Below are 23125 nucleotides of genomic sequence, written 5' to 3'. Positions count from 1 at the left end.
GCCACCATAGCATGGTTTGATAAGTGGTGTGTAGGTCTGTACCTGGGATCTGAACCCATGAACCCCAGGCCGTCAAAGCGGAGTGAGCGAAGTTAACCACTATATCACCAGGCCGGCCCCCAAAATATTGTGAACTGAACAAAAATGAAAATATATCAAAATTTATGGGTGCAATTACAACACTGTTTAGAGGAAAATTTATAGCATTAAGTGCTTATATATTACAAAACAAGAAAGTTCTAAAATCAACAACCTAAGATTCCTCCTGAAGAAACTTAAAAAAAAGAGCACAGGGAACCCAAAACAAGCTGAAGGGGAAAAAAGATAACAGAGTAGAAACCAATGAAATTGAAAGTAAAAAACAACAGGAAAAATTAATGAAACTAAAAGCTAGTTCTTTGAAAAGATCAACAAAATGGATAAACCTCTACCAAAACTGACAAAGAAAAAAGACACAAATTACCAATATCAGGAATGAAAGAGAGGATATCACTGTAGACCCCAAAGATTTCAAAAAGTTCCTAAGAGTATACTAAGGAAAACTTTATACACAAAGATTAGACAACTTAGATGAAATGGACCAATTCCTTGAGCACCACAAAGCAAGAAAAGCCACCCAAGAAGAAATGCTCTGAATAGTTCTATTATCTATTAAAGAAATTAAATTTGTAGTTAAAAATCTTTTGAGAAAGAAATCTCCAGGCTCAGATGGATTCAGAGAAAAACATTTAAAGAAGAAATAACACTAATTCTACACAATCCCTTCTAGAAAACAGAAGAAGGAACACTTGCCAACAGTTTTTATGAGGCCAGTTTTACCCTGATAAAGTCAAGACAGCAGAAGAAAACCACAAACCAGTATCTTTGACGAGCATTGAAAGAAAAATCCTCAACAATGTATTAGCAAATCAAATCCAGCAATATATAAAAATAATACACCATGGCCAAGTGGGGTTTATTCTAGTAATGCAAGGTTTGGTCAATATTTGAAAATCGATCGTGTAAACAGATTAAAGAAAAACAAGATGATCATATCATTTGAGAAGAAAAAGTACTTGACAAAATTCAACGTCTACTCAGGATTAAAAAAAACTCTTGAAAAAGTAGGAGTTAAAGGAAACTTCCTTAATCTGATAATAAGGCATCTACAAAAACAAAAAACAAAAACAAAAACTACAGCTAACATCATAGTTAAAGGTGAAAGACTGAATGCTTTCACCCTACAATCAGGAACAATGCAAGGACGTCCCCTGTCATCACTCTTACTCAACATATTAGACGTCCCAGCCAGTGCAAGAAGGCAAGGGAAAGAAATAAAAGGCACACATACTGGAAAAGAAGAAGTAAAAATGTCTCTACGTGCAGACAATATAATTGCTTCTGAAGAAAATCCCAAGGAATTGACAATGAAGCTCCTAGAACTAGTAAGTGAGTTTAGTACAACTACAGGATATAAGGATAACACACACAAGCCAATGCTATTTCTACATACTAACAATGAATGATGCGAAACCAAAATTCTACAAAATACCTAACCAAGCTCTATACTCAGTACCTGGGCAGGTCCACAGGCAATTCCAACTATATGTTTGGTATCCAATCCTGGCAGCGCAGAGGGTTCTGGCTTGGTCACACGCAAGGTGTCAAAGTGCTGGCACTGGTCATTGCTCCCCCAGCTGTGGACTTCACTGTCCTCAGTCAGAGCCAGGCAGTGGGTGGAGCCTGCAGCCACATCAATCACCTTCTTCCCTAGGAGGAAAGAGTGATGCAGATACAGCTTCACACCTATGGCTTCTGTTGCAATAAAAACATTTACACCAGGCCACTAAGGTCAGAAGGCATTTAATGTCAACTTCGAAAGGATAATTCATTGCTTTAATATTATGCACAATTCATCTGCTTCATGTATGCTATTAAAACTCCTGTTATGTTTTACTAGTTAAGACTTACAGCCTGCAAATAAAATGCTAGGGTATGAAAAGGATCTGTTATTTTTCCTCCTAATTTAGATTTTCATTCATAAAGAAACAAGTGTATTTTTAATTAACTACTAGATCGTATTCTCCTGTCCCAAGGTACAACGACACAACGTATACTCTTTTTTGTATTAAAACTTTGTTTTCCTATCCTTGAACATAGAATATCTATTTAGTTCTTTGATTTCATTTATCAGTTTTGTAGTTTTCCGCATATAGACCTTGTATAGATTTTGTTAGATTTATACCTATGTATTTCATTTTTGGGATGCTACTGTAAATGATATTACTTATTTAATTTCAAATTCCACTTGTTTGTTGCTGGTACACAGGAAAGTGACTGACTTTGGTACATTAACTTTGTATCCTACAACCTTGCTATAATCCCTATTAGTTCCAGGAGTTTTTTTGTCGATTCTTTAGGATTTTCCACACAGACAATCATGTCATCTGTGAACAAAACAGTTTTATTTCTTCCTTCTCAATCTATATACTTTCTTGTTTTACTGCGTTAGCTAGGAGTATGATTTTGAAAAGGAATGGTGAGACGAGACATCCTTTCCTTGTATCTGATCTTAGTAGGAAGACTTCAAGTTTCCCACCATTAAGTATGATGTCAGCTGTAGGTTTTTTGTAGATATTCTTTATCAAGTTGAGGACCTTCCCTCTATCCCTAGTTTACTGAGAGTTTTTATCACGAATAGGTGTTGAATTTTACCATGTGCTTTTCCTGCATCTATTGATACGATCGTGTGATTTTTCACGTTGATTTGATGAATCATATTAATTGATTTATACTGTTGAACTAGCCTGCCATATGTGAAATAAATTCAACTTGGTTGTGATGTATGATTCTTTCTATACAGTGCTGGATTCAAGTTGCTAATATTTTGTTGGGGATTTTTGCATCTATGTTCATAAGCTATTGGTCTGTAGTTTTCCTTTCTTGTAATGTCTTTGCTGGCTTTGGTAATAGGGTAATGCTGGCCTCACAGAATGAGTTAGGAAGTACTCCCTTTGTTTCTATCCTCTGATACATATTGTAGAGAACTGGTATAATTTCTTCCTTAAATATTTGGTAGAATTCATCATTGTACTCATCTGGGCCTCAGGCTTTCTGTTTCTATTACTGATTCAATTTCTTTAATAGAGATAAGTCTATTCAGTTTGTTTATTTTTTTGTGTGAGTTTTGACAAACTGTGTCTTCCAAAGAATTGGTCCATTTCACCTTGGTTATCAAATTTTAGGGCATAGGGTTATTCATAGCATTCCTTTACTATCCTTTTAATGTTCACAGGATCCATAGTGATGTCTCCTCTTTCCTTTCTGATGCTAGTAATTTGTGTCCTCTCTTCTCTTTTTTTCTTAGCCTGGCTAGAAGCTTATTGCCTTTACTGATCTTTTCAAACAACCAGCTTGTGGTTTCATTGCTCTTTTGTATTGATTTCCTGTTTTCAATGTCACTAATTTCTGCTCTAATTCTCACTATTTCTTTCCTCCTTCTTACTTTGGATTCAATTTGCTCTCCTTTTTCTAGTTTCTTAAGGCAAAAACTCAGATACTATTTACATCCATCATCACACATGACTAGAAATTTTTTTTCTTATGATGAGAACTTTTAAAATCTATTCTCTTAGCAACTTTCAAATAAACAATACAGTATTTTTAACTATAGTCACCATGCTATATATTACATTCCCAGGGCTTACTTATTTTATAACTGGAAGTTTGTACATTTTGACCACCATCACCCATTTCACCCACTCTCCAACTCCTGCCTCTAGCAACCACAAATCTGTTCTCTGTATCTACAAGTTTGGCTTTTGGTTTTTTTAGCTTCCACCTATAAGTAAGCTCATACAGTGTTTGTCTTTCTCTGTCTGGTTTATTTCACTTAGCATAATGCCCTCAAGGTCCATCCATGTGGTTGCAAATGGCAGGATTTTCTTTCTTTTTTATGGCTGAATAATATTCCACTGTGTGTGTACATATACAGATAGATACAAATTATACTGATATATATGTGTGATATATATATACACCACATTTTCTCTATCCATTCATCTACTGATGGACACTTAGGTTGTTTCCATGCCTTGGGTATCACAAACAATGCTACAATGAACATAGGGGTAGAGATACCTTTTAAAGTTAGTGTTTTCATTTCCTCCAGATAAACACCCAAAAGCTGAATTGCTGGATATTATAGTAATTCTATTTTTAATTTTTTGAGGAACCTCCATACTGTTTTCTATTGTGGCTATACCAATTACATTCCTACCAACAGTGTACAAGGGTTCCCTTTTCTCCTCATCCTCACCAACACTTATTATCTCTTGTCTTTTTGATAAGAGCCATTCTAATAGGTGTGAGGCAATACCTCACTGTGGTTTTGATTTTCATTTACCTGATGATTAGTGATGCTGAGCACCTTCTCAGGTACCTGTTGGCCATCTGTATGTCTTCTTTGGAAAAATGTCTATTCAGATCTGCCCATTTTTCAATAGGATTGTTTTTTTGCTATTGAGTTCTATGAGTTCTTTATATATTTTGAATATTAACCCCTTATCAGATACACAATTTGCAAATATTTTCTCCCATTCTGTAGGTTGTCTTTTGATTTTGTTGATAGTTTCCTTTGCTACACAGAAAGATTATTGATTTTGCATCTTTTTTCTTTTCTAATATATACATTCAAGGCTACACATTTCCTTCAAAGCACTGCTTTCACTGCATACCACAAATTTTGATAAGTTGTGTTTTCATTTTCATTTAGTACAGAATATTTTAAAATTTCTCTTGAGATTTCTTCTTTGACTCATGTTATTTGGAAGTTTGCTGTTTTATCTGCACACATTTTGAGATTTTCCAGGTATCTTTCTGTTACTGATATCTGGTTTAATTCCACTGTGGTCTGAGAGCAGACACTGTTGGTTTCTCCTCTTTTAAATTTGATAGTGTATTTTATGGCCCAGATCATGATCTATCTTGGTGAATGATAAAGTACACTCTTCATCGAGGAAGTTTCCTAAATCAAAATCCATTTTTCTCCCAAGCCAAATGACATGAAATATATTTTTTTCTATTTAAATAGTATTAGCAAAGTATTCTACTTTTGCTTATTAGTAAATCTAACATGACTAACACGGAATGTTTTCAGAATTGTCAACATAAATAATTCGCTAAAAAACTCTACTACAATAAGGGGAACAATTCTATCCTATGAGCCTATTGTAAGTTAACAACAACCAAAATGATTATATCAACAATCACTTAAACATTGTCATTGAAAGCTATCTCTGTATCTAATAAATGTAGCTGAGGAAGTTGATTTCCTTCACTAAATGAAGGGGATATAAAGAAGGCAAATGCAATTCAAATACAGCTCCAATAACATACAACCGATTATATTATTCTACAACTTATCTCAGAGGCTTAGAAAATAATAAACACCACATGAGTACACAAACTTCTAGTCATCAGGGTATTAATATGTTTTAAAATAAAAATGATCAGGAAAGGAACTGGCAAGTCCCACTTAAAAGTCTCACTTCCAAACTCCCTTGACAAAGAAAGCAAAAACATAAACAAACAAGAATTCAACTCAGGGATCCAACAAACTTCATCCCTCATGCCAAGCACAGCCCCAGGCCTGTTTTTGTGAATAAAGTTGTATTGGGGTACAGCCAGACCCATTTGTTTACCTATTGCCTATGACTGCTTTTGGGCTACAACAGTAGAATTGAGGAATTGGGACAGCCAGCATATATATGGCCCTCAAACCTAAAATACTTACAGTCTGGTCCTTTAGAAAACAGTCTGCCTACTCCTGAGATCAGGCACTACAGGCCCCACTTGATACACCTATCACCAACCTCTCCCATGCTTTGGAAGACACCTGCAAAGCACACCTACATGTCTTGGTTCCCATTCATCCCCTCTACCTAAAATGCATGCTGAATGCCCTTGAAACCAAATAAGCAGGATCTACTCATCAAGGATAAGTTCAAATGAGACCATACCAGGCAGACCCAATCCCATTTCCCACTGTGTTCCCACAATACCATGCCTATCTGTAGTCTTAGCGATGTCTACAGTGTAATTACAGGTGACCTCACCAAATAAAAGCTAATCTCACTGAGGCCAGCTTAGTGAGTGATGAATGGGTGCCTGCCACAAAAAGAACTCTCCAATATTAGCAAAACTGAATGTTTCAAATTAAATTTGGTGAGAATAATTCCAGGCCATTTTTTAATATAGAAAATCCACTTTCCAAATACTATCTATACCTATCAAAATGTGAGTAAAAGCTTCTAATGATAGGTCATTCATGGAATGTCAGGTAAAGAAAAGAAAAAACTGCAAACTTGAAAAGATTACTAAACAAACTGCCTCAAGGGGTTTTAAAAGTTTACATTTTGCACTCACCTTGCAAGCCTTCCAAGAGTTTGGGATAACGAACATGTTCCTCTGTTCCATGACCAAGTCTCTGGTTGTCACCCTTTCCCCATGAATAAACTTGGCCATCTTTCGTCAAAGCAATAGAAAACTGACTTCCACATCGGACTTTGACAACATCCAAGTCTTGAAGCTTTTCAATCAGCTTTGGTGTTTTGCAGCCATCACTACCACCTCTGCCCAATTTCCCATAGTCACCATCTCCCCAAGACCATACTTGACCTAAAAAATATAAACATACTTAAGTAAAAATAACTATAAATTTTAATGGAACTTTTAAATGGCTCAAAATAATCAATATAACCAAAAACAGAAAATCTGGACTACTAATATGTATTGTTAACCTACACAGGGACCAAATGAAATCTAGTTTATACTTCAGGTTGATGTAGAAGAAACTAAGAAAAAGAAACTTGGGTTTTCTTTTTGTTTTAACTATAAATCAATAATAAAGTCCTCACCCTTACTACTTTGGGCTCAAGGATACTGCAACTGAACATAGTACTAAACATAGAACAAAAACTCCACTGCCTTTACACAAACCGGAACTGGGCCCATGACACACTGCTGCAGCTCCCAACCACTCTCAGGGCTGCCTGTACGCACTGTTCCATCATGCTGACCATGAGTCAATCATACAATTGTATTTATTCCCAATAACATTTGCTAGTGTAATTTAATTAAATATTACATAAAGGAATAAAACAAAATTATAAAAACGTGTGGGTTTTTTTTTTGCTCTGAAAACTAACCTGAATACTTCGTAAAAGCTCAACAAAAGTGAATTGCTAAAAAAAAAAAAACAAACACTAACTTAGGTGTAGGTTAAAATTATAGAAGATGAGAAAAGAAATTAGATTGTTCCATAAGTGACTAAGTTTCCATTCTATTTCAAATAATCTAATCCAAAGACAGCAAACTTTTTCTTAAAGATGAGATGGTAAGTATGTTTAGGCTTTGTGGGTGATATGGTCTCTGCCACAAATACTCAACTATGTCCTTGTCACAGGAAAGCAGTGACAGACTACGTAAGAGAGCTGGCATGGCTATGTTCCAATACAAGTATATTTGCAAAAACAGCCAACTCCTCATCTAAGCTGATATTGGAGATGATACACTAGAAGGTGGTCAATGAAAGAAAAGCAGCAATGCTCAACTCAGCAGACCCACTCAGAAAGATCAGAGAGTACGTGCACCACTTATATGCTTTGGCTAAAATGCCTATTGTTGACACAGCCCAGCTGGCAATCCTCACTTTCACCAGTGTTTTCAGCAAGCCTGTCACCCAGTGCCAGATTGCACAAGAAGGATGCTTTACTATACTAGTCATCTCAAAAAATAGTCATGTAGCAGGGACATTTCCCTGTGACATCTGCACCAAAGAAACACGGGTGTGGGGGCCAGCCCCATGGCAGAGTGGTTAAAGTTCCATGTGCTCTGCTTTGGGAGCCTGGGTTCACGGGTTCAGATCCTGGGCATGGACCTACTCCACTCATCAGCCATGCTGTGGAGGCATCCCACATAGAAAGTAGAGGAGGATTGGCACAGATGTTAGCTCAGGGCTAATCTTCCTCAAGCAAAAAAAAAAAAAAAAAGAGGAAGATTGGCATCAGATGTTAGCTCAGGGCAAGTCTTCCTACCCCCCCCGCCCCCAAAAAAAGAAACACAAGTGTGAGGTAAACAGCATGTACAGTCCCCAGGCAAGGCAATTTAGTCGAACTATCACCATATGGTTTTACTTACACTGCAGTTTCACACAAAGAATACAAGGACAAATCCTAGTAAGGCTTATTTTAAAAAAGACTTCCTGGTTAAGAGGTTTGTAAGATACATCAATCACTCAATAACAGACACTTCACAACAAGATGGCGCTTTTTGGCCAGCCTCACGCCAGAAGACAAGACCTTTCAGATATCTGAAGAGACACCTTTTCTCTAAGACTCAGAAGAGCAGAAGAAAGATGACTTTATGTCTATCTCTTCAGTGGGGTGAGACCTCTGTGGAAATGAAGTGCCTGAAATGATCTTTGATCTCTCACCAAAGACACTCCCAGAAGTCAGTCAATTCCCAATCTGCCATTCAACTTCTGGAGGAGAATGCAAGCTGAGAGGCTCCCCAGAGATTCTGACAGACAGACTCCATGACTCTGAGGACAGATATCCACAATATTGACAAACATAGTTTAAAAGATCAACATGATTCTAACCATCAAACCTGAAGAACGTACCCTCAAAAAAAGTAAAATGAGTACAATCTCACTAATGAACACAAATACAAAACTAAATTTAAAACAAGCATGCAACATAGCATCATACTGTGGAACACACATAAACAGACTAAGCAGAATTTTCCACAGGAAGTCAAGCAGGGCTTAGCATAAGGAAATATAGTAATAATAACCAGGAATGAGTGAGAAAGTCAATTATTCAATTTCACCTCTCATTTTCTGCTAAAACATAAAACGATCAAAGAAGGATGGTAGCTGCTAACTAGTTCTCTGGCTCCAGGCAATGGAAATTACAAGTCCTGTAACTTCTGGACCTTTCCTAAGAACACTGAGGTGCAAACTCACTCAAAGATGGAACATGAAGTTCACTCTACTCCTCTGCTCCCTCCAGGGGAGCGGTCCTCCTCATCCTGAGAACCTACCCAGGGCAGCTTGAACCCTACATACCGTTCTCAGTCACAGCCAGGGTTTGAGCATCCCCACTCCCACATGCTACGTCGATGACCTTCAATCCTTTAAGCCCAGCTACCAGCATCGGAACGGCCTCATCTTCACTGGAGCCTTCAAATAGACAGGACTATCATTACCACAAGTCCCTCATAAGAGGCACCCTCCCACTGCATGCTTGAGCTGGCTCAGAACAGACGTACCGTGGCCCAGTCGGCCGTAGTTCCCTCGTCCCCAGGTGTACAGCTCCCCCTCGGCAGTGATGGCTGCGCTGTATGTGCTTCCACATGCAATGTGCACCACGTGCTTCCCGGCCTGCTTTCCAGAGAAAGCAGAGATCACCTTAGGCTCCTCCAGAGGCCTGTAGAGAGAAAGGGAACAAATGTGAACACCCTTCTAAGAATTTCCTATTAGTGTTAGCAAAGAAAATTCACTCTCAGGAATAAACTACCAGAGCATTAAGACAGTTTCGCCTTTTGGGTGTCTTAAGAAATAATTAAGGAATATAGAATACAAACACATAACACCTCCATGATTTTTTTGTTAAGCAGGCATAAGCATGGCATTCCGCAGGAATATCAAAACTGTGTCTGTTAAAGACACATACAATCAAGTCCACAGCAGCTTTGCTCACAGTGGTCCAAAATGGTGGCCCATCCATAGACAGACCATTCAGCAACAGGGAAGAAGGAACTACTGACAATAACTCAGCTGAAGCTCAGGAACACTGCTAAGGGAAAGAGACAAAATACCACATAGTGACAGAGGGCAGATAGTGGTTGCCAGGTGATGGAAGTCAGGGGCAGGGGTGACTACAAAAGCGTCCAAAGAAAGTAGCAGGGGCAACAGAAATGCTCTGTATCTCAGTTGTGGTGGTTCCTCAGCTGTATGCAATTTGCTGAAACTCATCAAATTGTGCACTTAAAAACTGATGGATCTGTAAACCTCATGCAGATGGTTGAAATTTATACATATTTGTTAAATAAATGAGGAGGAAATGAGGAACAACATCTACTAATCACACTGTAATTTATATTTTACAAATAAAAAAGCGGTAGGCAGTAAGGATTAATTGGGTAGAAAAGTGTTACTGGTTGATTCTACACTTTCAAAATTAGATAAATACTCTATGCTTATAATCCAGAATATGTTTACTGTGATTGGTAACGCTCACTCTAGCCTCTCCGAAGACATGGTTTACTCACTTTGACCCACCACTCAGCAAAATAAATAAGTGCACAGAGGCAGAAGTGCACAGAGGCAGAAGTGCACAGGGGCACAGGGACAGCCAACGACTTACTCTGGTAGCACTTCTCCCTTCTGTTCACCTCAAGTTTCAACCCCTACAAAGTTTCTCTCCAACTCCTGTCAACTGAACTGATATCTTTTCCTCCCCTCAATTCCTCCAGCAATGGACAAGTTACTCAATCTCAACTGAGTATTGTTTTATTATGAAAACACTTTCTGCATACTAAATTATAAATAACATAAAGGATGTCCTGTACCTCAATCCTTTCAAGTCCTGGGTGCCCTACGCCAATCCCACCACCTTCCACTCTGAGAGTAGCAATTCTAAATTTTGTACTTAAAACACCCTTTGTTTTTTACTATCATTTACCACATTTGTCTGAATTCCTTAAAATATGGTCAAGTTAGGAATATTTCTGCTGAATACTAACACATAATATGCATCACTCTGCTTTTTTCATGGTTTGGGATTCGTCCAGGAGATGTCCATCTCTACCCTGAAGTGAGTACGGGCCAGTCTCCTACTGACTCTGCTGCTGCCCACGCCTGCTCATGGCCTTGACACCCTTGAAGTGGCTGCATCTTCAACTTTAACCTGAGGTCAAAGTTTTCTTCACCAGGTTCCACTCACGATAGCAACATATAAAAGGGTTCCCATCACTCTGTGGCAGCTGTCAGAACTCCATTTTTACAACCTTGCAGTGCATTTAGAACAACCATTTTCTGTTTTATTTCTGGTCCCTCACAATAATCAAAAGCTTCCCCAAAATAGGATATTAAGAAACTATTGATTTTTGTATCTGTGAAAAGGATATTATGGCTCTAGGAAGAGGGGACCTTATCTGATAGGGAAACGATGAAGTGTCTGTGAATGAAAAGAACAGTAGTGTGGGATTTGCTTTAGAAACTTCCATGGTGTGGGTGCAGTATGTATAGCTATAATAGGAGCAGCAAAAGCTGGAAGTGTTCAAGCTGGGGGAGAAGAGCGCAAATGTATGCAGCTTTATGCCACAACTGATGTCACCCTCTATGCCACAAGGAGAGCTCCTGGAGTGTCACTCGGGGCTGAGACACATTGGTAGCCCTCTCCATCCTAGCCCACCATGTCAGAGCAGCTGGAAAACACCTAGCCACACTTTTCCTTCCCACTCTATTTTGGATATAGCAACACAAAGAGTGTGTCAGTTACAGGAACGGGCCATACATACACGGTGTCCCCGTGGCCCAGCCGTCCACCATCCCCGCAACCCCAGGAGTACACCTCTCCAGTGGCTGCCAAGGCCAGGTAGTGGTGACCATCGGAATGGGCAGCAATTTTTACAATGTTTCTGGAGGCAAGACCCTGGACCAGCTGTGGGGCCTAAAAGGGTAAAAACAGGAAGAAAATTAGTAAGCAGTCCAAAGACAATGAAAACATATGATTCTCCCCACAATTGTGTATCTCACTTTAACAAATCCTCCTTGAACAGAAAGAACATGAGTCTCTGGCAATTGCCAGGCCGGGAGTCCAGCTACCCCACCCAACACCAACAGAATGGCAGGCAGCCTACAAGCACTCTGCAACATGACTAGGCCACGTCTGCACAATGGAAATGCACAGCTCGAGATGAAGAGCTTCCTTTAACAGGAATACACACATCTCAATCTGCCAACTCCCTCATTTGTTACTGCCCAGACCCCAAAGTCAAATGAGTTTACATCTGGAAAGTCAGTTTCCAAAGAGAACCATGATTGGCAATGAGTGTCACTATAAGGAGTTCCTGATCTTAACAACTAAGAAATTCTGCCCCCAAATCTTAACAGTAATGATTATGACTGAGATTATTAAACATGAACAATAATATACAATAAACAGATGCTTATAAGTCTTCAGAAAGCAAATGATTTAAAGAAACACTAGACTTCCGTAGCATCCACAGAGAATCCATCCCCAAGAGAAGCAATTCAGGCACATGTCCCAGAACACCCACCAGCGTGTCACTGTTATATGCCTGCGTGTACACGCGGCCATTCCTTGACAAGATCAGGAAGCGCTTCTCTGCACAGGCGATCTGTGTGACCCCCAGGTTGGCAAGGCCTTCACACTGAATTGGACCGATCACATTGGCATAGTATTTCCATCCTATTAAACCCCATCCTATGACCTCTTGCAATGATCCCTGTAAGGTAACAAATTAAGTAAACAATTTTTTATAGCAGCAAAAAAATGCCTTTCTTAGCCAAAAGAAAGAATAATTTATGCTAGGAGTAACACTGAGATACTATAAGATAAACACAAAGCAAGTAAAGAAAGGAGCTGATTCAAAACATCAAAATAACTCATAACACTCCATATTACCTCAGTTAACAGATAAGATAAAGTGACTAAACAGATTATTTTTTCACAGCATTTCATTTTAACAGAGCCTTAAAATGTAATAGAAGTAGACCTTAAACACATTTAAAAATCCCAAAACCATTATCAGGTTACCATTTCACACCATTAAGAGGCAGAAATCCAAAAGCCTAAGCACAAGGCTGGGAGACAAGTATCCCTACCATGAGAGCATGAGAAGGATCAAGCTGTATGTGAGTAATTTGGTGATAATCAGCTAATGTGTCCACCCACATCAGGTACATCAATGCTGGCACATATGTGCATACACACAGAGGAACAAATGTACAAGGTTAGTCATAGATGCACCATTTGAGCAGCAAACTTCTGGCAACATAAGTGTGCACCAATAGGAGACTGGTTAAAAAAATCATGCTACATCCACACGTGGAATACTGAGCTGCTTAAAAAAAAAGGGGGAAATTAACCCTTCGTCAGATATATGACTTGCAAATATTTTCTCTCAGTTTGTGGGTTGTGTCTTTTCATCTTGTTGGTGGTTTCCTTTGCTGTGAGGAAGCTTTTTAGCTTCATGTGGTCCTATTTGTTTATTTTTTCTTTTGTTTCTCTCGCCTGAATAGACTGGGTATTTATCCAAAGAAAACGAAATCACTAATTCAAAAAGATATATGCACCCTTATGTTCAACGCAGCATTATCCACAACAGCCAAGATGTGGGAGCAACCCAAGGGCCCATCAACAGATGAATGGATTAAAAAAATGTGGTATACATACACACACACAACAGAATACTACTCAGCCATAAAAAGAGACAAAATTATGCCATTTTCGACAACCATAACACTTTCAGGGTATTATGGTAAGTGAAATAAGTCAGACAGAGAAGGACAAATATCATATGATTTCACTCATATGTGGAAGATAAACAAACAAACACATAGATAAGGATAACAGATGGGTGGTTACCAGAGGGGAAGGGCTGGGGAGAGAGAGAAAGGGGGAAAGGGGGTCATATGTATGGTGACCGATGGAAACTACTCTATTGGTGGTGAACACAATGCAGTCTATACAGAAACAAATATAATAATGTACATCTGAAATGCACACAATGTTATAAGCCAATATGATCTCAACAATTTTTTAAAAAATAAATAAGTAAAGGGAGAAGCTCTATTTATTGATATAGAAAGCTACTCAGCACATACTGCTCAGTGAAAAAAATAAGCTACCACTAATATACACATTTCAGAGAACACTGAAAGGATACATGAGAGACTAGAAAAGTGAGAAGCTACAGGTGAAAAACTGGGTAGATGAGGGGCAAGAAAGCACATCTTTGCATTCAATTTTGATTTTTGAACCATGAGAATTTATTACTTATTTAGAAAAAAAAAATGACTGTTAAATGAAATAAAAACTGTTCATATTAAATAAAAAGTTAGAAAAACCTGGATTCAAAACTAGGATTATTCTGTGTGACCATGGCAAAGCTCACTGCCTCTCCAAATGGCAGTCTTCCCATTGATACAATGGGGCAATGCTGTGATGACCAGATGTGACTGCATGTGTGGTCCTCAATGGGTGTGTCCAGGCAGGTTCTCTACAAATGTAAATTAGTGTCATCACCGCTATAACCAGCATTATAGAGAGCCCACATTCAGAGCTCTTAGCATACAAAAAAGGCACTGGAACCTCCCTGGGATGGTAGGGTGGCATGTGGCTGTGTGGATAAAGGAGAGTTCTCTGAGGATGTGCCTCCCGAATCTGGAACCTGGGACAATGAGTTGGGTCCTTAACCCTGTGCACCTCAGCTTGCTCATTACTCACTCTAACACTGAAAACACCTCAAACTGTGGGCTAGCCCCGTGGCCGAGTGGTTAAGTTCATGTGCTCTGCTTCAGCAGCCCAGGGTTTCACCAGTTCGAATCCTGGGCGCGGACATGGCACCACTCACCAAGCCATGCTGAGGCGGTGTCCCACGTGCCACAACTAGAGGGACCCACAACTGAAAAATACAGAACTACGTACCGGACGGCTTTGGGCTAGAAAAGGAAAAAAAAAAAAAGAAAGAAAATATCTCAAACTGTACACATGTTTAAAAGCTGTAGGCCAACTCCACCCTCAAAACCAGAGAAAGTGAGTCTCCACACACACAAGCACAGAATGAGAATCTAGGAGTGGTATACCTGTATAACATACAAATAATAAGCATCACTATCACACACACCTTATGAGATGTCGGAGAGCTACACAGAGGCGGCATACAGGGAGTAGCCAGGCGGTCTAAGTGGGCCATGACAACAACCGCAGTTTGTCGCAGGTCAATGGCGAGCTCATTGTCTTGTGGAAGAGTAAGATACCTCAGGAAACTCTCATTGGGGCTCAGGGGGCCAGACAGAAGCTAGAGAAGAAAAGTACACAAGCATCTTCAGAAACGGTGGAAAAACTCAAAGTATGCTTTAACCACTTTTGATATTTTGGTATTCACAGTTACGTGTTATCTGTAAATCTACTCCTTTGGGCCATCAAATGAGAAGTGCTGGTGATGCATTAGCACTGCACATCTATACACTTATATACTTGCTGTACGACTGCATATATCCATCATCCATGTGCCAACTTTGCACAGGTCAATGACACACCCCAGCCAACCTATAGGCTCACTGCCCCAAGGACCGTTGGAAGAACGCAGAGCAAGCTTCCTGGGAACACAGCACTACAGTACAACCTGGCTTTGAAAACTGAAAACAAAAACCACTTAATTTTTTTATAAATACTGTCCACTCTGAAGAAAACCTAATTTTATTTGCCTATTAAGTAATAATTCTAATTCTTCTAAAGGCAGAATAGCCTTATTATCATTAAAGACTGCCAAGTGATAGAAAAAAATTAAGCTGAAAGTTCATAATGGAATGGCTAAGTCTTTCCAGAAAAGACCTGCAAAAGCAAACTGGTACCTCTAAAAAGCAGCAGTCCCAGGGGCTTTCACCTGGGGCCCAGGCAGGCCCTGTCCTACCACCAGCCTCAGCATCCTAGGATTAGACACAGTGACAACTTAGGTACCCCACAGAGAGAAAGAGCCAACAAAGTGAGCCATGCTGTTCAATGCTCTTTTACTAATATTTATTTAAAAGTGTGCACTTTAGACATGGCTCTGTGTTGCTGACAGATCTGGCACTCACTGATCTGAGATCTTCTCCATAAATGGCATATGGAGGAGGAAGACTAATCTGGCTCCCCTAAGCAAGGTCAAAACAAATAAGCATTAATCACTGGGCAACTATACATATGTGTACTCTCAACGTAGACAGTGAGACCTCATGGTAGAGCACCTCCTCTGAACCAGACACATACTCTTTCCCTCTCCAGGTGAGCCTCAACTCCCTGCACTGCACCCCAACCCCTGCCGCATTATCACTGCAAGTGCCCATAAGAAACTGCTTGACTGTCACACTGTGTTCCTGAAGTATCACCAGGACCTTTAACCATCTTCACACCTCTACTAACTTGCTCCCTCATGAAAGTAAGCCCACCTTCTTTACACCTTCCACAGCATCTTAAACTCACTCCCCATCACAACCAAAGCAAGACATGAGTGGCTGCTGGGAACACACAAGTACTAAAGCCACAAAAACAAAGGCTCAGTGGGTCCAGTTCAGCAGAAAGAAACCTATGTGGTCAACAAGGCAGCAGATGGGTCTCTCTAAGAGTACAAGTTGATAAATATCAACAAATATATTCCTCCTACTAAATATACACAATTCAGAACAAACAGAGCCCAGGGTCTACAGAACAGAGAAAGCTCTGGCCACTCACCAGTTGCTTCAACTGGTGCAGAGAATGCTAAGGTGCTAATGTGATATTTCGCTGCATCAACTGTAACTCACCCCATGACCTCCCACACCTGTCCCACATCTGACTTGCTGTTGTAACCACCAAATTCACACCCCCTTCTAGAGACAACCAATGTCATGGACATGTGCTCTGGTCTTGTTTATAAAAGTCTAATTCTCGGGGCTGGCCCCGTGGCCGAGTGGTTAAGTTCGCGTGCTCCGCTGCAGGCGGCCCAGTGTTTCGTTGGTTCGAATCCTGGGCGCGCATATGGCACTGCTCATCAAACAACGCTGAGGCAGCGTCCCACATGCCACAACTAGAAGGACCCACAACGAAGAATATATAACTATGTACCGAGGGGCTGGGGAGAAAAAGGAAAAAATAAAATCTTAAAAAAAAAAAAAGTCTAACTCTCATACGATAACTGAAATGACAAGAGCTAGTTAAATGGAAGGCCTCATTATGACACTTACATGAGTGTCACCCTCTGTATGAGGGGCATCTTTACTGCAGATGATGCTCTGGAATCTCTGCAGCAAAGGGAGAAGGGGGGCACTGGTGCCCTGGGCAGACCGCTCATTGTCAGTTTCCTGTGTCCCACTGTCCCACAGTTGAAGCAACAACAGGATGGCAGATAACATTTGGCTGAAAGAGAAAATATCTTTATGCTCTAGTAAAAAACATGTTAAGATTTTTTTGCCTTGGTTCAAACATAAAAGCAGACAGCTAAATAGAATTGAAGAAATACTTTAGATTTGAAAGGAAACTAAAATAATGCAAGGAAAACAATTCTTGGCAGTAAAATCACAGAATTAACACCAAGCTTTTAGCACAAGACATCTATCTTCTGTGGATAAGAAATATAAAGCCAGTTAAGAAGCTCAAATAGCACTTTCTACAGGGAATTTCTAGGACCTTAAATTAATGGAATAAAAATAATTATTTGAAGAAGATTAAGAGGAAAAAACCCAGTTCCTAGACTACTAAAAGTTGAACATAAAAAAGGAAGTGAAGAAAACCTAAGTGTACCCAGGTTTGAAAGGAGAGAGGGTCCTGCGACAAGGCACTTTGATTACAGAACACCACATGTTGGCTACAATCACAAATGATTCAGATGTTTGGGTACAGAGGTGTTTCCCTGAAGTACTCCCAGCCTGCGGTACCCCTCACCTCAGCGTGCCTCGCTGCACAGCCAGTTCTAACAGGATGGCCAGGGCCAGGTGCTGGTCCTGCAGGGGGATGCTTCCTGGTCCTTTGGTACCAGGCGTTCCATGAACATCCCTGAAATGACAACAGTGGATACAGGAACAAAGCAATGTCAGAGCTTAAAGACAGCACGCTTAAAATAACACTAAAATGTTAAGTTAATTATGTTCTCTCTCCCATGGAGAAATGTATTTTTAATATTTTAATCAAGTTTCTGAGACTTGCTACTCAAATTTAATCAGAAATTTTAAAGTAGACAATTAACTTGTAAAGATATGCTTTTATTAAAAGTATTAATTCAGGGGCTGGCCCGATGGCACAGTGGTTAAGTGCACATGTTCCTCTCCGGCAGCCCAGGTTCGCCAGTTTGGATCCCAGGTGCGGACACGGCATGGCTTGGCAAGCCATGCTGTGGTAGGCATTCCACACGTAAAGTAGAGGAAGATGGGCAAGGATGTTAGCTCAGGGCCAGTCTTCCTCAGCAAAAAGAGGAGGATTGACAGCAGTTAGCTCAGGGCTAATCTTCCTCAAAAAATAAACAAATAAATCAATAAATAAATAGAAATTAAAAAGTCTTCATTCAGATACTAAAAGACGATGACATCAGCAGATATATTCCAACTTTCTGTAGCACAAAATTATTTGTATCATTATTCAAATCATGAGTAGAAAAATGTTTAGATATGTTTTCAGTTACAATGACATGTAAGGCTATTAGAGTATTCAACACTCCTCTACAGAAGTGGAAAAGAATCCATTTCTAAAACCACCTAAGAATCTATAGGCAAAAACACGTCTATGCTTACTTTTATCTCTGATCAAAGAAATAATTAAGAATTTTCAATCTTCTTCAATAATAAATAACAAATCTTCTTAGCCCAAGATGGAGGAGGGAGGCTCTTTCAACATCAACATTACAGTTGAATTTTTGCCATTAATTCCAAGCCTATTTTCAGAGCCCCCAGCCCTAACCCTGTGGCAATGCCTTCACCAGCACTCTGGGGAAACCTACTAAGTTTCTTAGCTCTAAAGATAAAAAGGGAAATGAAACTTTAAAACATGCTATAACCATTCACACAGGAAGACGTGAAAAGAAAGAACTCACCCTGTCACGACGGACCTGAGGAACCTGGTTGCTCTTTCTACCACCTCCAGCCACACAGAGGACACTGTGCTCTCATCGAAGAGCGAGGCCTCAGGCAGGGCTCTCAGGGCATCCAAGGACTCCTGCAACAGCTCACTGCATAGGTCTGCATCCTCCCCTGGGCACAAACATGGATTACAGGAGCCCACTCATTCCTCAGGCAGCACTGACAAGGAAAGCTCTCATTTTCCCAGACGGGTCTCCTACCCCTCAGCATGAGAAGGACACCATTGTCACATTTTCAATCCCTCACTTTCCTCTCGATGAGATACTCCAAGAATTCAAGGCTAAAATTTAATATAGTTGCCCAAAGGCAATTCTTTATTTTATGACTCTCACATGAGCAATCCTAACTTATTGCTCTCCTAGAAAATAAATCGGTATTAAGGGACTGCAGTGGTTTACCTGAGATGTGTGTGCATACACACACTTTTTTTTTAAGATGCGCAGACCTGAAAGATCCAGTAGACTCTGAAGTCTCTCATTTTGCAAAGAAGGAAAATGAGGCAGAGAGAGCATATGGGATGCTCCCAGGCCTCAAGCACCCAGGCCCAAGGGCATGTGGTGGCAGAAATGAGAAGAGAATCCAAGTCTCCTGATATAGTAGGGAAAGAGAACAACACGCTACACATACCTGACCGCCAGGCCCTGCGTAAGAATGCAAAGGCAAAGGAGAGAGCTGCTCGGGATCCGACTCTTGCAAGTCCTTCCACCCCTTTCCCTGTAGGCCGGGAACTGCAGACAACACACATAGGGGTTGTGAAACTGATCAGTCAGAGGAATGTGCAAATACTAAAATAAATATAAATAACATGAAAGGATTTGTACCAAAATGTGATCAATGATGCAATCTTTAGATGGCAGATCACAGGTGACTTTTAGTTTCTTTTTTTTTTTTTTTTTTGGCTGAGGAAGATTCCCCCTGAACTAAAGATCTGTTGCCAATCTTCCTCTTTCTGCTTGAGGAAGATTGTCACTGAGCTAACATCTGTGCCAATCTTTCTCTATTTTATATGTGGGATGCCACCACAGCATGGCTTCATAAGCGGTGTGTAGGTCCACGCCCAGGATCCGAACTGGCAAACCCCAGGCTGACAAAGTGGAGCACACCAACTACATCACTATGCCACCAGGCCAGCCAGGGCAGCCCTCCAAAAACTCTTATCAAATGCCCTTTGTAAAGGAAAAGTTTTCTCTTTAAGGAAAAAAAAAAAAAAGACATTTACAAAAACATTTAAATGACTTGCAAAAATGCTCTTGAAAAAAATCTCAGGAAGCTGATATTATTAGTTGAGGGTAGACAGACGGTAAACAGAAAATTAACAGATAAATACATAAATGGGGGAATTAAACCTCAAGTAGTAAAGAAAAGTCAGGTGAAGTGAATGAGGAGCACACAAAGAATTACCACAAATGCCCAAGACTTGTGCCAGGTCTGTGAAATCTGAACACCTGGCCATACTTGCTCTGGCTCTTTCCCTTTTCAGGTCATGTGACTGGTGCGTTTGGAGCCACCATGTACTCGATTATTCCTTTTCATCCCCACCCTGCTGAGGTTACACTATACTGAATTTACTGCTTATCATTCTCGTGTGTCTTTTTAATCTTTTTATTGCTTATGTACATTAATTTTAACAAGATATGGTTGCATTTTGCATGTTTTTAAAAAGTTATACAAATGACATACAAAAAAAATCCTAAAGAAAAAAAACTAGAATTAAAAAAATGTGTGGACAATATAAACTCAATCGTGCACAGCAACTACTTTTATTTTCAACTTTATACTGTTGACTATTTCTACTAGACACCATATTCTCCAAATTTACTATAATTTGCTTTCACAGTCAGGCAGAAATGCTACTAAAAATGGATAATGATATGGAATGATCTCCCCAAGATACAACATCAAGTGAAATAAGCAGCAAAGGAGGTGGGGATGCAACAGAGGCAGCTAGTACACACATATCTATGAATCCTATACAATGCATGGGGAGCTCTATAAGAAGACGTAAGAAACTGTAATGAATGGCTGCCTCTAAGGAAAGGACCAGGTGCCTGGAAGAAGGACTAAGGAAATGTAAACTTTATCTCTGAATGAGAAACACAAACATTACAAGATACAGATGTATAATAAGACGTGGTCTTTAAAACAGAAAGTACACATGCTAAGTCTATTCAGATGATATAGAGAAGCACCCTAGACAGAAGGCCCTTTGAGAAAGCTGCTCCAGGAGAAGCACGAAGCTGAAGCTGGGGCTCCCCTCAGGCAACTGTGACCTTGTCCATGGAGAAAGAGCCCAACAGCCCCAAATTTGTGCAGTGTAAGAAGTGCTAAATCTTCAACAAGTAGCTATTTTAAAGATATTCAAGAAAAAAAAAAAAAAGAAATAGCTTGTACCTACTCCCATTCACACAAATCAACTATCCAATCCATAGCTGGTTCTACACAAATAGGTAAAACCCACCAGTGTCCAATCAGTTGATAAACAAGAAAAAGAAATCTACAAAAATTTAGGAGATATCATGACACATCTAACAGAATGATTAAAATTAAAAAGTTACAATACCAAGTGCTGACCAAGATGTGAAGAAACTGAATCAATCACACGTGGCTGGTGAGAATGTAAAATGGGACAGCTATTTGGGAAAAGAGTACAGCAATGTCTACAAACCTAGATGGAAGACCCAGCAACTGTACTTCTAGAGTATTATTCTAGACAAATAAACTTAGGTTCACACAAAAAATAATATTCAAAAGTTGTAAACAATCAGATGTCCTTCAATGCTGGTTACAAATGTGGTACATTCATACCATGGAATACTCAGCCACTGGTGATACATGCAACTACGTGGAAGAATCTTAAGGGACTAATGATGAGTGCAAAAGGCCAATGTCAAAAGGTTACATAATAGACTCGGAGAACAGATTAGTGATTGCCAGGTGTTAAGGCAGCTGGGGAAGAGGGGGCATGTATGAGTGGGGAGTGGATGAGGAAGTGAGTATGGCTATAGAAAAGGTCCCTGTCCTGTACCTTAACTGTTGCAGTGGTGACAAAAACCTACACTTGTGATAAAATCGTATGGAAATAAACACATACACAGACTTGAGAGCATGTAAAACTGGAGAAATCTGAGGAAGACAGATAAACTGTACCAAAGTCGATATCCTAGTTGTGACATTTTACTACAGTTTTGCAAGTGGTTACCCCTGGGGGAAACTCGGTGAAGGAGATAAGGCATCTAATCTGTACTATTTCTTATAACTATCTGTGAATCCACAATTATCTCAAAATAAATTTGTTTTTTTAATTTAGGAACTTCCTCCATTTAACAGAAGATAGATTTCAATTAATCTATCAACCCTATACAAAGGAAAGAGCACAGAGAAGCATCACTTGGGCTTTCAGCCACTTCTACATCTCAGGGAATTCAGTTTGATTCAACAAACACAATGGAGTGCTTAGAGAATCTTAGGATCTACCACCCACATCTGCAGAACCCCTCTTGGATCAATGATCATCACAGATGGCCACCCACAATCCAGTCAAGGAAGACAGACAGAACTGTTCCACTGGCTATCATCACAGGCAGGAATGCTCCTCTGTTACTTGGTCTGATTTATCTTAAAACTACTAGTCAAATATATGACGTAATGTGATTTCAACTAGATTTAAAAAGAAAAAAAATCAGAAAATATGCCATGTTTAGACCTTATCTCTGGGTGGCAAGATAATGAGGATTCTTTTCCCCCTGCTTCTTTCTGCCGCTTGTACTTCCCATGTGCTATATAGAGAGCAAAAGGCAATATTACAATCAAATAAAACCGACTCTCTTAACCACATAAAATATGACTTCTATCTGTAAATCTTTTAGTCCAGCCATCTGAGAACGAAAATCTGGAAGACAGCTACATTTTGGAAAAATACAATTTTACACAAGCTTTAAGCATTTTAGTGGCTGTTAGTTAATACCTCTTAGAAAATCTGCTGATGTATAACAATCTATTAAAAATCGTACGCCTGTAAGCACCTGCTGTAGTAAAAGACTAAGAAAATCACATTAGGAAGAAAAAAAATGAAGCATGTGAAATAGTCAGGCACTAAATATTACAATCTGACTATTCTCTATCCAGTAGCAAAACAAAACAAAACAAAAAGAACATAATGTTCAGATCCCATTTTCAAATTTAGACATGCTGATCTAAACCTTTGGCTGGCTTCTACAGAGACTGACAAAAAAGGATCTTTAA

At 39.6% G+C, this 23125-nt stretch overlaps 1 protein-coding gene across 7 annotated transcripts in view; it reads right to left on the bottom strand.

Moving 5' to 3' along the window:
- HERC2 (HECT and RLD domain containing E3 ubiquitin protein ligase 2) overlaps positions 1-23125 on the bottom strand; it is a 270577-nt gene that overhangs the window by 172491 nt on the left and 74961 nt on the right. For 6 of the 7 annotated variants that reach the window (XM_046653926.1, XM_046653932.1, XM_046653929.1 and 3 more), the window contains exons 6-16: positions 19511-19611; positions 18838-18994; positions 17697-17807; positions 17000-17171; positions 14920-15093; positions 12328-12516; positions 11566-11717; positions 9313-9470; positions 9110-9223; positions 6406-6657; positions 1556-1749 (exon numbers count right to left, since the gene is read on the bottom strand). In XM_046653926.1, the coding sequence (XP_046509882.1) occupies positions 1556-1749; positions 6406-6657; positions 9110-9223; positions 9313-9470; positions 11566-11717; positions 12328-12516; positions 14920-15093; positions 17000-17171; positions 17697-17807; positions 18838-18994; positions 19511-19611 (1774 nt within the window). Of the gene's footprint in view, positions 1-1555; positions 1750-6405; positions 6658-9109; positions 9224-9312; positions 9471-11565; positions 11718-12327; positions 12517-14919; positions 15094-16999; positions 17172-17696; positions 17808-18837; positions 18995-19510; positions 19614-23125 lie in introns of all 7 variants that reach the window. The other variant, XM_046653933.1, reaches the window with a different exon arrangement.

Source organism: Equus quagga, chromosome 2 (assembly GCF_021613505.1).
Source record: "Equus quagga isolate Etosha38 chromosome 2, UCLA_HA_Equagga_1.0, whole genome shotgun sequence".
Classification (NCBI taxonomy): domain Eukaryota; kingdom Metazoa; phylum Chordata; class Mammalia; order Perissodactyla; family Equidae; genus Equus; species Equus quagga.
This window is presented reverse-complemented; position numbering and strand designations above follow the sequence as displayed.